This window comes from Cetorhinus maximus, chromosome 1, assembly GCF_964194155.1.
Source record: "Cetorhinus maximus chromosome 1, sCetMax3.hap1.1, whole genome shotgun sequence".
NCBI classification, from domain to species: Eukaryota; Metazoa; Chordata; class Chondrichthyes; order Lamniformes; family Cetorhinidae; genus Cetorhinus; species Cetorhinus maximus.
In genome coordinates this window covers 59,664,081-59,679,025 of record NC_135879.1, presented here as the reverse complement: position 1 = coordinate 59,679,025, position 14,945 = coordinate 59,664,081, and the positions used below count along the sequence as shown (strand labels likewise).

The window sequence follows — 14,945 nt, the reverse complement described above, 5'->3', positions numbered from 1 at the left end:
ATCCTCAGCACTTCCCAGGGTCCTACCATTCATCGTGTATTCCTGTGCCTTGTTTGTCCTGCCCAAGTGCATCACCTCACACTTATCTGCATTAAATTCCATTTGCCACTGATCAGCCCATCTGACCAGCCCATTTATATCCTCCTGTAATCTAAGGCTATCCTCCTCACTATTTACCACCCCACCAATTTTCGTCTCATCCGCAAACTTATTGATCAACCCTCCTACATTCAAATCAAAATCATTTATATATACCATAAAGAGCAAGGGACCCAACACCAATCCCTGTGGAACCCCACTGGACGCAGGCATCCAATCACAAAAACACCCCTCAACCATCACCCTCTGCTTCCTACCACAGCCAATTCCAGATCCAATTTGCCAAACTGCCTTGGATCCCATGGGCTCTTACCCTCATTATTAGTCTCCCATGCGGGACCTTATCAGAAGCCTTGCTGAAGTCCAAGTAGACTACATCAAATGCATTGCCCTCATCTACACACCTGGTCACCTCTTCGAAAAATTCAATCAAATTGGTCAGACATGACCTCCCCTTAACAAAACCATGCTGACTGTCCTTCATTAATCCCTGCCTCTCCAAGTGTAGATTAATTCTGTCCCTCAGAATTGCTTCCAGTAGTTTCCCCACCACTGAGGTTAGACTAACTGGCCTGTAGTTCCCTGGTTTACCCCTTCCTCCCTTCTTGAATAACGGTACTACATTGGCTGTCCTCCAGTCCTCTGGCGCCTCTCCTATGGCCAGAGAGGTATTCAAAATTGTTGCCAGAGTTTTCCACCCAGCTGTTAGTCACAATCACTTTGCACTTATTTGATTAGATGAATAGATGTTTGAGACATTTTTCCCTGTATGGAGATTATGATAGAAAAAGCAGACTCTCAAATAAAAAAACTAACTTAAATTTATACTACACCTTTTATATCCTCAGGATATCTCAAAATTAATCATTATGTTTTAAAGTACAGTCACTGTAGTTCTGTAGGCAAATGTGATAAACAACTTGTGTAATGCCAGATCTCTCAGAAGGCAATGAGATAAATGACCAATCTGTAACTTTTTTTATGATGTTGGTTGACAGATGAATGTTGACACCAGAGAGAACTGTGACGAGATCTTTTACATCCACATGAACAGTCAGCACCACTATTTAACATCTCATCTGAAAAACAGCACTGGTAACAAACCAGTACACTCTCAGTTCTGCACTCTGAAGTGTCAATCTAGATTATGTGCTCAAATTCTGGAGCGGAGCTTGTGTCATCTGGATCAGAGGTGATGCTGCTGCCAATCATCCAAGCTGACTTGTGATGGTTTGGCATCTTGTTTATTAATCATGAGTATGGATACCAAATATTAATTAAGCACAAGACACTTACTGATGCAGGAAATGCCTTGCAAGAATTTATTTTCATCAGGGATGCTTAGGGGAAAAGAAGTTGCAGGAATGATAACCAAGGAAAGAAACTATAATTAAAGTAATTTATCTTTTACAAAATGAATGTCAGCATGGCATTGCTACCTTCATTATTGCAATATAAGGTTAGTCATTTTCAGGGAGAAAGAACAGGGAATGTCCCAAAATTATTGTGCTGAATCAAGAAAAGTAAATGTCACAATTGAAAGCTAAGGGAATCGGAGGTAAATATAACACAAGTTAATCATTTAGTGTCAGCCTTAGCTCAGAGGAAGTACATTTTCAGCTCAGAGTTGGATGATTAGGGCTTCAAATCCCACTCCAGGATTTGAACACAACCTAGGCTGGCACTTTAGTCCAGAAGGAGGGTTGCGCTGTCAGAGGGGCTGTACTCGAGATATTAGACCAAAGGGTCATCTATCTGTTCAGATGAACATAAAAGAATCCATGGTAACTTTAGGAGAGGAGGAAATTCCCCTGGCATCCTAGCCAAGATTGATCCCTTAAACACCACCAACAAAACACATTAGAAGGGCCGAATGGCCTGTTTTCTGTGCTGTAGTTTTCTATGATTCTATTAACTGATCATTCGTCTCATTGTTGCTTGTGGGGCCTTATCACGTACAAACTGGATGCTACTTTTGCTTACTTAAACAAGTGGCTGCACTTCAAAAATAATTAACTGGCTGTTAAGTGTTTTGGAGCATTCTGAACACAATGAAAGGTGCTATATAAATGCAAGACTTTTTTTATTTCATGCTTAAATGTTAACTTAGGCTGTGATGCAACTCTAAATGCTGACTCAGCGGAAGCATTCAACAAATGGAGCTATTGCTGGCTTAAATGAAAGTGTAGAAATTTATTTGGTGCTAAGATTGGAAGGAAATTATAATAGTTAAATTACAAGGGAAAAGTAGGCAGCTGAATGACCTTTAGTTGTTTTGACCTACATTTCACAGTTACTGGTCTAAGAAATCTTGTAAAGCAGATCTCTGGAAGGGATTAACCACAAAAGAAGCGACACAAGACTATAGTGAAACTGAGTGGTACATTTTGCAATCAAGTAGTCTATCACCACTGGAGCCTGGATTCAAATGCACCCCAAATTGATGGGATGAAAGTTTCCTCTCTATGTCATTTGTAAAAGTCTATTGAAAATGAGGTTTGGGCACTGTTAATTGAGTTTGTGGAAGACATGGGTGTACAGCAAAGGGCTGATTACAAATTCAGAATCTTACTCAGAAAGGCCATATGGATACTTTGAGGGCAGGGGGGAAATTCAGTTTGAGGCTGTAGGCAGTGTTTTTTTGAGTATGGGGTTAAGGCACATCCTTGGAACAGTATGGATACTTCAACTAACACATAATAATAGATTTGCAAATGTGATGCTGATACTGGGAGCAAACCTGGGGCCCAACGGTGAAAAAGTGGGACTGGGGAGAAATTAATAAAAGTGGAAATGGTTTCCTTTCTATGTCAACTTCCCTAAGACATTGTGCCAAAAAATTTCACCAAAAAATAAATCAACTTTTAAGCTGGAAGGCTTAGAGATATAGCCCTCTTAAATTTCCAAGATGGTTCAAAATACTATTTTTTAAAAAAGCCAAAAGGTGACCTTATCATAGAAACCTACAGCTCAAAACGAGGACATTCAACCCATCATGTCTATGTCAACTCTCTGAAAGAGCTATCCAATTACTCCCAAACCCTGCTCTTTCCCCAGAAACTTGCAATTTTCTCCCCTTCAAGTATTTATTTAATTCTCTTTTGAAAGTTACTGTTGAATCTGCTTCCACCACTCTTTCAGGCAATGCATTACAAATCACAGTCACCTGCTTCATAAAAAAAAACCCTCATCTCACCCGATTCTTTATGGGTAAGTTCCATAGGAAGATCAAAGCTACACAAGTGGTATTCACCACTAACAGGATGCTGCCATCAAGCCAAAAAGACATTCTGCCCATCACACAAATGTGTCATGTGGCGAATGAATTCCAGTGCCAGTGTGACACTCGGTGTGTAGGCGGTACAGCCTAAAGACTGGCGGATCGTATCAAACAGCATGTCCCTTCCATTGTTCGCAACGGGCAAGGTATAACCAGCCCATGCTTGCAAAATTCAAAACATGGTGTCCAACATTAGATGTGATTCCGCGATTGGACAACATTTGCTAAATAATCCTCAATGTGCTAAAAATTACACTGACAACCTATTTTAGGTTGTCAGTCAGGCTTGCAGTGTGGCACACTTGCGTGTACTGGAAGCTACATATATTGATACACAGGGCCCCGTTCTTTGCAAACAGAAAGGACACGTACATACATTGTGCCTGTTTCTGCTAAACAAAATAAGTGATAGCCATTCATTAGTTAATTCCTCAGGAAAATGCCTTGACCAACCAGAGTCAAGCTGCCTGGTTTAAATTTCAAACAATGCTTTGTGTTAACTGTCGGTCACCATTAACTGGTGCAATCTCCATGGAAACGCCACTAACAATCAGAGTCCACTTGCCAACCTCTCTTCTCGTGAAGATCAAACTAAAACTCTTAAAATATTATTTTGAATGGCAAGCTTGCAGAATGCCGTCATAATACGCAATACCATCAGCATTTACAATTTGTTGAATTTGTCATCCTGTCTACTTAAAAGGCTTAGGCCCTTTTAATACTCTAATAGACAAAGTCAATAGATGAGGTCAAAATAATCACCAAACGAGAATATGGTTAGGTTTATTTTTTTCTAGACATCTGTTCTAACTACTGCAAGCCCATAACTTGCAAATATATCACAGCCAGATTTAAATCTCAAAGCCCAGATGATGACAGGTTTTATTAAGTGTGGTTGGATGTGTGAAAACCTATATGAATTTTTCAAATCACAACCTCAAAGCAACTAACCAGACTGAAACTGGGCACCTACACCATAAAAATGTTGCTGCAAAGCCTTAATGAGGATTTCTTTCTAAAGGAAACATTGCAAATTAGCACAAGATAACATGGGTCAGTGGGTGAGCACACTGTTCATTTAACATGGTGACCATGATCCATGAGCAAGATTGAATCCAATCCAGACTAATGTGATGAAACTGCTTTCTTTTCACAGGCTCTACAGATCTTAAGTTACGGTACTCTTAATTCATTTCCTCACAAATGCAACACCACAACAGAAAACTAGCCTGATTCAACCCAACTGAGCAATAAACTGGAAACTTCATTCAGACTTGGCAGCCCCCACAGAGGGGGAAAGAAAGTCAATGGTCCATTCATGTTGGTCACTGTCTGCACCACCTGTCCCATCACCACCATCCAAACAGTTGAGAACAGAGTGCCACTGTTGAAAGCTGAGAACTGGTCTCAAGCAAGATTCTGGACCAGAAGAGGTGCAGTGAGTGTTAAGCGCAAGAGTGGATAAGAAAACAAAATAAGTTTCAACATTTTTCTTCAGCCCCACCAACCAAATAAAATGATAATAGATCAGATGATACCAGATAGAAATGTCAAAATAAAATTTTAAAGCCATGTTTCTATGCACTGAAAGTGAAATTTGCTCCTACCTTTACTTAGGTCCACAGAAACATTGTACACAGCTATGGGCCTTGAATGGCGTGGGCCATGTAATGTCCGCCTGGTCAGTGTATTCGAGAATGGCACTGACGAAGTGTCTGACTGGCCCACATTGGCATCTGGAACTGTCCTGAATATCTGCAATGAACAAAGAGTAGATTTGGCTCAAAAGCCCACAACAAAGTTAGCATCAAGCCATTTTTATTAACACTTGTTCTGAATGATAAAAGCATAAATTAAGCCAGAAGTAATTTGCTTCACATTTTTTCTATTATTCTTTCACAGGCCAGCATTTGTTGTCCATCCATAATTGCCCTTGAATAGAGTGGCTTGCAAGGCCATTTCAAAGGGCAGTTAAGAGTCAACCTCATTACTATGGGTCTGGAGTCACATGTAGGCCAGACCAAGTAAGGATAGCCGATTTCCTTCCCTAAAGGACATTAGAGAGCCATATGGGATTTTATAACTTACAACAATGATAGTTTCATGGCCGCCATTACTGAGACTAGCTTTCAATTCCAGATTTTATTAATTGAGTTTAAATTCCAGCAGCTGCCATGATGGGATTTGAACCCATGGACTCAACAGCATTAACCTGGGTCTCTAGGTTACTAGCCCAATGACATTACCACTATGCCAATGTCTCCTCCATGAATGCATCAAATCTTAGATAGCATAAAGATATCCTAGAGCTCTGGAGATAAGTCACAGTTCATATTATTGTCATATTAGGGAAAGTAATCTGTTTGATATCTTGAAACAAATCATGTAAATTTCCATACATGTGGGGCTGAAATTTGTCAGGGTGGCAGCGGCCCCAACTGCGAGTCAGAAAGTTGAAGGCAACCTCGCATCTGCCTTTTGGGAAGCCCTGGCTGGATTTCAGGCCCATCTTGCAGTTAATGAACTGCAATTGGGGGTTGGTTCCTGTCCCCTTAAGGGTCAGAAGCCCACCTCCAATAGCCAAAATAAAAGCAAAATACTGGGGGTGCTGGAAATCTGGAATAAAAACAAAGTGCTGGAAATCTGGCCATTCGGAGAGCTGGCAACTCTTCAGTTCCAGCGGTGCCACCGGGGGTGGTGGCCACTGCTGGGGCTGCATCCAGCCAGGAGATAGGGATGGACACTGGCCTCGCAGCAAGGCCATCCTCCACCTTCCCCACCACTGGCAGACTGCCTTGGCAGCATGAAGGTGATGGGCCTCCACCATCCCTCCCAATTTTTCAGCACCCCCACCTCTTGTCTCACTCCTGCAGGCCCCATAAAATTCGGCCCATGATGTGCAGCACTGTTAATTGTCTGAGTAATATGATTTTGTATGAAACGCCCTCAAAGAGTGAAAATGGATTCAAAAGCTAAACTTGGATAAATCTTCAAATTGTGGATTATCCGAGTGACATTCTACCCCAAGTTTTACTACTTTGCAATTACATTGCTATACTATTAAGGACATGTTGATTCCAAACTAGTTAAGGTTAAAGTAATGAATCAACTCAAGTGCCATAAGAATTCAGTGAATTTACTTCATGAAAATTAAAATAAGCTCTGCTTAAAAAAGTAATGCTTTTACAGTGATCAATTGATTTCATTTCTTGTGGTCTCAATTCTCTGTATAAAACAATGTCACATTAATGCACGGACAATATAAGGCTTATGAGAGACTAATGATCATAATGCTGATGAGCAGATTATATGCACCTTCCTCTAACTAGAAGTACACAGTGTACGTATTTGATTTCTGAGATTTTTCTTAATATATTCCTCTGAAGAGCTGGAGTGGATAATAAAAGGGAATTAATGCCATTTACTGCATATAACTGACAAGAGTCTTATACATTGTAAGACACCATTTAAACACAAAGACAATTCGCTGTAACTTGTTACTATGAAGATTAATTTCCTGATATCATTCAATCACACATGTTGTGCGGATCGATTTACCTGGGAGACTTCTGCACTGAAAATGCTTAAACCAGCATGCACCTAAAAAAGCTTAAGGGGTGCTTAATTGTAATGCTTTTATTAAAGGATATAAAAATAGTACCATCATTGTCTTAGCAGCTACATCAAGCAGCAAGTAGTCCATTCTATACAGGTGAAAATATGACAGTTTCCTGTAACAATATGTTGTGGAACCAACTAGGAATATAAAGCTATTTTAGATCTAGCATTTTAATTGGTAATCTCATTGTAAAAGATCCTCTGTGGCAAAGTGATCATAATACAATTGAATTCCATATTAAATTTGATCCAAAACAGGAATCTTAAACTTAACAAAGCCTTGGTATGAAAGGAGAACTGGCTAAGGTTGACTGGGTAAATAGGCTAAAAGGTATGTTAGTAAATAAACAGTGGGAAACATTTAAAGAAGCAATTCAAAATGTTCAATAAAATTACATTCCAATAAAGAACAAAAACTCAGCGAGAAAGATCCATCCATGCCTTACTGGGGAAGTTAGGACAGTATTATACTAAACAAAGGCTCAACATTGTAAAGAATAATAGCAGGTCTGAGGACTGGGAGAGATTTAGAAACCAATAAAGGGCAGTTAAGGAGTCCTAGCAAAACTGGAGTCAATGGGAATCAGGGGGAAAACTCTTTACTGGTTGGAGGCATACTTAGAATAAAGGAAGACGGTTGTGGTTGTTGAAGGTCAATCATCTCAGTCCCAGGACATCACTGCAGGAGTTCCACAGAGGAGCATCTTAGGCCCTATTATATGCAGCTCCTTTATCAATGACCTTCCCTCCATCATGAAGTCAGAAGCAGGAATGTTCACTGAAAATTGCACAATGTTCAGCACCATTCGTGACTCCTCAGACACTGAAGAAGTTTGTGCCTATAGACAACAAGACCTGGACAACATTCAGGCGTGGACTGATAAGTAGCAAGTAACATTCATGCCACACAAGTGTCAGGCAATGACTACTTCCAACAAGAGAGAATCTCCCCATGACATTTAATGATGTTAACATTGGTGAACCCCCCACTATCAACACCCTGGGGGTTACCAGTGACCAGAAACTGAACTGGATCAGCCGTATAAATACTGTGGCTACAAAAGCAGGTCAAATGCTGGGAATTCTGCAGTGAGTAACTGAACTCCTGACTCCCCAAAGCCTGTCCACCATTTACAAGGCACAAGTCAGGAGTGTGATGGAATACTCTCCACTTGCCTGGATGAGTGCAGCTCCAACAACACTCAAGAAGCTTGACACCGTCCATGACAAAGCAGCCTGCTTTATTAGTACCCTATCCACCAACTTCAACATCCACTCCCTGCACCACCAACACACACTGGCAGCAGAGTGTGCCATCTACAAAATTCACTGTGGCAACTCACTAAGGCTCCTTCAACAGCACCTTCCAAACCTGTGAGCTCTACTACCTAGAACGACAAGGGCAGCAGAAGCATGGGACACCGCCACTTGCAAGTTCTCCTCCAAGCCACTCACCGTCTTAACTTGGAAATATATTGCTGTTCTTTCACTGTCACTGGATCAAAATTCTGGAACTCCCTTCCTAACAGCACTGTGGGTGTACATACAACACTTGGACTGCAGCAGTTCAAGAAGGCAACTCACCACCACCTTCTCAAGGGCAATTAGGGATGGGCAATAAATGCTGGCCCAGCCAATGACGCACACTGCCCATGAAAGAATGTAAATGAAGCTGATAAAAAGGAAAAAAAAGAACAAGAGTAAAGTAGCCTGGCATTTAAAAGCAGATTGTAAGAGCTTTTACAAATATATAAAAGCAAGGCGAGTGGCTAAAGTAAATGCTGTTCCCTTAGAGGCAGAGACTGGAGAAATTATGAGAAATGACGCAATGGCAGAAACGATGAACAAATTCTGTGTGTCTATCTTCACAGTAGAAGTCACAAATTACATCCCAGAAATAGAGGGTAGCCAAATAGTTAATAGTGAGGAACTTAAAGTAATTGCTATCAGCCGAGAAAAGGTATTAGAGGAGCTTAAGGAACTAAAATCCATCAAATCTCCAGGGCCTGATGGCCTGCACACTAGGATTCTTAAAGATATAGCTGTAGAGACAATGGATGCACTAGTTGTGATTTTCCAAAATTCCCTCGATTCTAAAATGGTCCCAGTGCATTGGAAGTTAGTAAATGTAACCTCATCATTCAAGAAAGGAGGCAGAGAGAAAACAGGAGGCTACAGTCCAGTTAGACAAACACCAGGAAAATGCTGCAATCTATTATGAAGGAAGTCTTAACAATGCACTTAAAAAAACATAGTATGATCAGACAGAGTCAACACAGTTTTACAAAAGGGAAATCGTGTTGACAAATTCATTAGACCTTTTTGAGGATGTAAATACTAGGGTAGATTAAGCAGAGTTAGTAGATATCGTATACTAGAATTTCCAAAAGGCAATCAATAAGGTGCCTGTCACAAACGTGTAATTATGATCTTACAGATTTTAAGGACAACTGTTTTAAAGGTACATTTCTGTCTAAAAACCTTTACATTGTGTTTAGAAGCCTTTTTCACAATGGAAGTATAGACAGACAACATGGTATCTTTCTGTGTTAGTTCAAATCTGGTCAGGCTCATGTCTCTAGAATTGGCTACAAAGAGTCACTAAAATGCAAAGACTCCTCCAGGGATGTCCACTGTATCCTCTAAAAGGTGTGAATACCCCTTGGCTTCTGAGAGAACAAGAGACAGGAATTGACTTCAAAGGACCTAAATGTAATTAACTTCTATGCCCGGTGGAACAATGATTCATCAAAATTAACATAGCAGTCAATGTGTTCTTGGTTCTGATAAAGTCAAGACTGCGAAAGCCATGTGTGCAGAACCTCCAGGGAGAACTCCAAGAGGCATCATCAGTGGCATCATCTCTGCCACCGGGTGTCAAAGAGGAAGGTATTAAGAAATCAACTGCTATTCTCAAAAGAGTCCAGATAATCGGCAAGTGTGTAACTGCAGAACTAGTGAGGGACAAGACATGTTTTCTTTCCCAAAATCTGCTTGACCTGTTGAGTCCACCTGAAAAAGGCAAAACACTGATTTGCCGACAGCATAAGTCATCGCAGCTGTTAAACCAAACCTCAAGTTTCAACCCCTTCATTTCAGAAAGGGGTACAAACAACAGGCCCACAACAATATCTCAAACACAGATTTGAAATCGCATCTTTTTTCCCTTTATTGGCATTTGAATCTTTCTATCTGTATTTTAGTTAATTACTTTGCCATTTTTACTTAAGTAACTTACAGCAGTGCTTCTCTTATAAACTAACCTTTATCCTGTTTAAGACTGAAGCTTTGCTGCTGGTTATTTTTAAAATGAATCATTTGCAAATTAACAGGACATACACACATACACACACACAAGGACCACTTTGAGGAAATGTGGACATGACAGTACCACACAAAAGGTTAATATGCAAGCTAAGTGCTCATGGAGTTGCCGAGTAATATATTAGCATGGATGGAAGATTCATTAACATACAGGAAGCAGAGAGTACAGATAAATGGTCCAGTTTAAAGTTGGCAGGCTGTCACTGGTGGAGTGCCAAAGAATCAGTGTTGGGGCCTTAGCTATTTAAAATCTATAGTAAAGAATTCATTAAACAATTCATTGAACTTACGAACTCAGCAACTCGTGTAGCTGAGTTCAGTTTTAATGATACCATGTATGCACAAATAGACGGTGTTGCCATGGGATCCCGCCTAGGCCCAGCTCTTGCTAACTTCTTCATTGGTTTCCATGAGAAATGCATCTTTGATGGAATGACCCCTAACCTCCAACTCCTTGCATATTTCCAATATGTAGATGATACATTTACTATATTTAAGTCTGCAGCTGGATGCAAGAATTTACTTACACAACTTAATGAGCTCCATCCTGACACAAATTCATCTTCGAAATGGAGCAATTAAATGAGCTCCCTTTCCTCGATGAGCTAGTTGAGAAATCTGTCAATGGGTTCTCTACTACAGTTTTAGACAAGCCTACTCTCATTGGTCAATATACACATTGTGATCCTATAGTTCCACACATTATAAGATTGGCCTTATCGGCAACCTCGTGAGTAGGACACAAGCCACTTGCTCACTGTGCAAGCTTAATGCTGAAATAGAGTGTAAAGCTATCCTGTGGGATAATGGCTCCTCAATCAGATCTTTGCTCACTGTATATTGTGCAAGCTCATGAACGGACCTAAGGCTGCCACTTTTGGTCCTGAAGAGTGCCCAGTCTACCTCAAATTACACCGGAAGAGTAAGGTGTCTCAAAAATTTGAGCAACAGGTGAAGCTAGCAATTTCACGCTGCTACTATGCAGTAGCAACACGAGTGGTATTCACCACTAACAGGATGCTGCTGTCAAGCCAAAATGGCATCCTGCCTAACACACAAATGAGCAATGCGGTATATGAATTTCAGTGCTGATATGATGCCAGGTATATAGGCCATTCGTCCCAATGGCTGGCAGGTCGTATCAAACAGTACGTTCTTTGGCTGTTCACAACAGGCAAAGTACTGACCATACTCAACCAGCCCGTGCTTGCAAAACTCAGAACATAGTGTCCAACATTCAAAGGGATTCCACAATGGACAACGTTTACTAAACAATTTCTGTGCTACTAAATTACTATTTACATATTACTGAAAAAAAGAGACATTTTTTGTTGAAGCTTTTCATCTTGCACTCATAAGGACAATTCTCAAGAAAACACCAATGTCAGGGGAAACAACATACTGTTTGAGAAGAATGCGCTGATTGTTTGGAAAGTGGTCTCTGATTGGTGGAGGTGTTACCATGGAGAATGCAGCAGTTGATGGTGACTGTCAGTTGACTGCCAAGTATTGTTTGAATTTAAACCAAGCAGCTTGACTCTGATTGGTCAAGACATTGCTCTGGGGAATGAACCACGAATGGCTGTCACTTAGTTTGTTTAGCTGAAACAGACGCAATGTGTGTACATGTTCTTTCTGTCTGCAAAGAACAGGCCCTGTGTATTAATATATGTAGCTTCCAGTACAGGCAAATGTACTGGAACCACACTGCGAGCCTGACTGACAATCTTAAATTGGTTGTCAGTGCAATTCTGAGCACACTGAGGATTATTTAGCAAATGTTGTCCAATCACAGGATCACAACTAATGTTGGACACTGTGTTTGCAACAGGCAAGGTATGGACCATACTTGCAAAACTCAAAACAGAGGAAGGGACACACTGTTTGATATGATCCACCAGTCTTTGCTGCCTGGTTTAAATTTCAAACATGTTTGCAGTTAACTGTCAGTCACCATCAATTGGTGCATTCTCCATGGCAATACCTCTACCAATCAGAGTCCATTTGCTAACCAACACAGCACTCTCTTCTCATACAGTATAAATATGCTGTTTCCCTTGACATTGGTATTTTCTTGCGAATTGTCCTGATGAGTGCAAGATGAAAAGCTTTGATAAAAAATTTCTCTTTTTTTCAGCAATACTTACTAAACAATCTTGACTGTGCTAAGAATTACACTAACAACCAAATTAAGACTATTAGTTGAGCTTGTAGTGTAGCTCACTTATGCGTGCAAAAAGTTACATATAATTACACATAGCCCCTTCCTTTGCAAACAAGAAGAATATGTCTATGCATTGAGCCTTTTTTTCAACTAAACAAAAGCCTTGGGGAGGCTGCCATTCCCTCGTTCATTCCCCTTGGCACTGCCTTGACCAATCAAAGTCGACTTGCCTGGTTTGAATTTAAACAAAAGCTTGGCAGTTAACTGTTCCCTGGTGCAGTCTCCATGGTAACATTTCTATCAGAGTACACTTGCCAACCAATCAGCACTCTCTTCTCTTCTAAATTGTTCTTCCCTTTGAGGTTTGGTATTCTTGCAATCTGCCCTAATAAGTTCAAGACGAAATGATTTGACAGCATGTCTCTTTTTTTCAGCAATATCATAGTAATGACTTAGATAAAGCAACCAAAAGTAGCGTATCCAAGTTTGGTGATGATACAAAGCTGAGTGGGAATGAAAGCTGCGAGAAGGATACAGAGAGGCTGCAAAGAGATGTAGACAAGTTAACTGGGTGGGTAACAAGGTGGTAAAGAGAGTATGATGTGAGAAAGTGTGGGGTTATTCAAAACCAAAATATTGTGAATGTTGGAAATCTGAAATAAAAACAGAGAATGCTGGAAATACTCAGAATTGTTGAACGGTTATTAACTTGAAACTTTAACTCTGTTGCTCTCTTTACAGATCTACCTAACTTGTTATGTGAGGCTATTCACTTAGGTAGTAAAAATAGAAAAGCAGATTTTTTTTTAAAAAAGCATGCAACTTCTAAAGTAGATGTTCAGACAGATTTCAGTATACTCTTACAAGGAACACAAAGTTAGCATGCAGGTACAGCAAACACTTAGGAAGGCAAATGGCATGTTTTCCTTTATTGCAAGAGGATTGGAGTACAAGAATAACAAAGTCTTGCTACAACTGTACATAGCTTTGTTCAGACCACATCTGGAGTGGTGTGTGTAGTCTTGGTCTCCTTATCTAAGGAAGGATATATTTGCATTGGATGTGGTACATCACAAGGTTCACTAGATCAGTTCCTGTGCTGAGAGGGTTGTCCTAAGGTGAGAGGCTGAGCAAATTGGACCCATATGCTTGTACACTCTCTGGAGTATACAAGAATAAATGGTGATCGCATTGAAACATACAAGATTCTGAAGGGGATAGACAGGGTAGACAATGGGAATTGTTTCTACTGGCCGGGCAATCTAGAACACAGGGATGTAGTCTTAAGATAAGGGGTCAATCATTTAGGACTGAGATAAGGAGAGACTTCTTTAGAATCTTTGGAATTCTCTACGCCAGAGCGATGTGGATGTTCCATCATTGAGTATATTTAAGGTTGAGATAGACAGATTTTTGGTCCTTCAGGGAATCAAGGGATATGGGGAGTGAGCTGGAAAGTGCAGTTCAGGCAGAAGATCAGCCATGATCATATTGAACTGTGAAGTAGACCATCAAGGGCCGGATGGTCTACTTCTGCTCCTATTATAAAACAAAAATAAAAATAAAAATACCTGGAAAAACTCAGCAGGTCTGGCAGCGTCTGGGGAGAGGAACACAGTTAACATTTCGAGTCCGTATGACTCTTCAACAGAACTAAGTCTGCTCCTATTATGTTAGGTTTAAGTCAATTCATCTTTCTGCAGTGTTTAATTTTATTTGAGGGAGGCACCTGCTGGCAAAAAGGTGAAAATGCATATCAATCTCCTTGGAACAGCTGTATACTAACATCTCAATTTCTGGCCATTCAGCTGCGACAGATCAGAATTGCAATTTGATCATGAAGGATCAGCCACCAAGTAGCATCTTAGCTTTTTTATTGTCACAGTCATAACTTAAACAACACATAAATAAGAAAACATCAGTGACTGCAGAAATTGCAAATGTACAGCTGTGTGTGTGTGTAAGAATCTGTAATCTCAAAGCAAGTCTGTTTTGTTCATATCTGAAATTCCTTCAGGGCAATTTAAACAAGCTTAGCAAGAAAACATCACTGAAACCTAATGAAACAATTTGATTTTCCAAAGCAATTACAGCTCCTGAAAAGGATGGGACAAATGTGAAAAATAACCAGTTATTACACACAGCATACTCACTGTAAAGTGTTCAGTGCAAAACCATAACAAACTATAATTTCCAGCGGCATAACCTTCCTCAGTCCTCGTAATAGCTTTAACCTCCACACACCACTAGGAAATATATCTCTATTCTCCAAACATGGCCTTTAAGGAATTTAGACCACTTTTTAAAATCAGATGTCTGCCTAAACATAGTTATCAATGGAACACTCCGAATTCCAAGCTGGGAAATGGGCATTGCGCAAGGTTGCAACATAGCTATGAACTGTGTTGGGGAGCAAGAAGAGTCTTGAGCTCAAATGTTCTGAGCAATATGAAAACTAAA

General features: G+C 40.3%; 1 protein-coding gene across 1 annotated transcript in view; it reads right to left on the bottom strand.

The window, feature by feature from the left end:
- Positions 1-14,945, bottom strand: part of arhgap10 (Rho GTPase activating protein 10) — a 240,081-nt gene that overhangs the window by 35,630 nt on the left and 189,506 nt on the right. Inside the window, exon 19 of the mRNA XM_078541232.1 lies at positions 4,987-5,134. Coding sequence (XP_078397358.1) covers positions 4,987-5,134 — 148 coding nt within the window. The remainder of the gene's footprint in view (positions 1-4,986; positions 5,135-14,945) is intronic.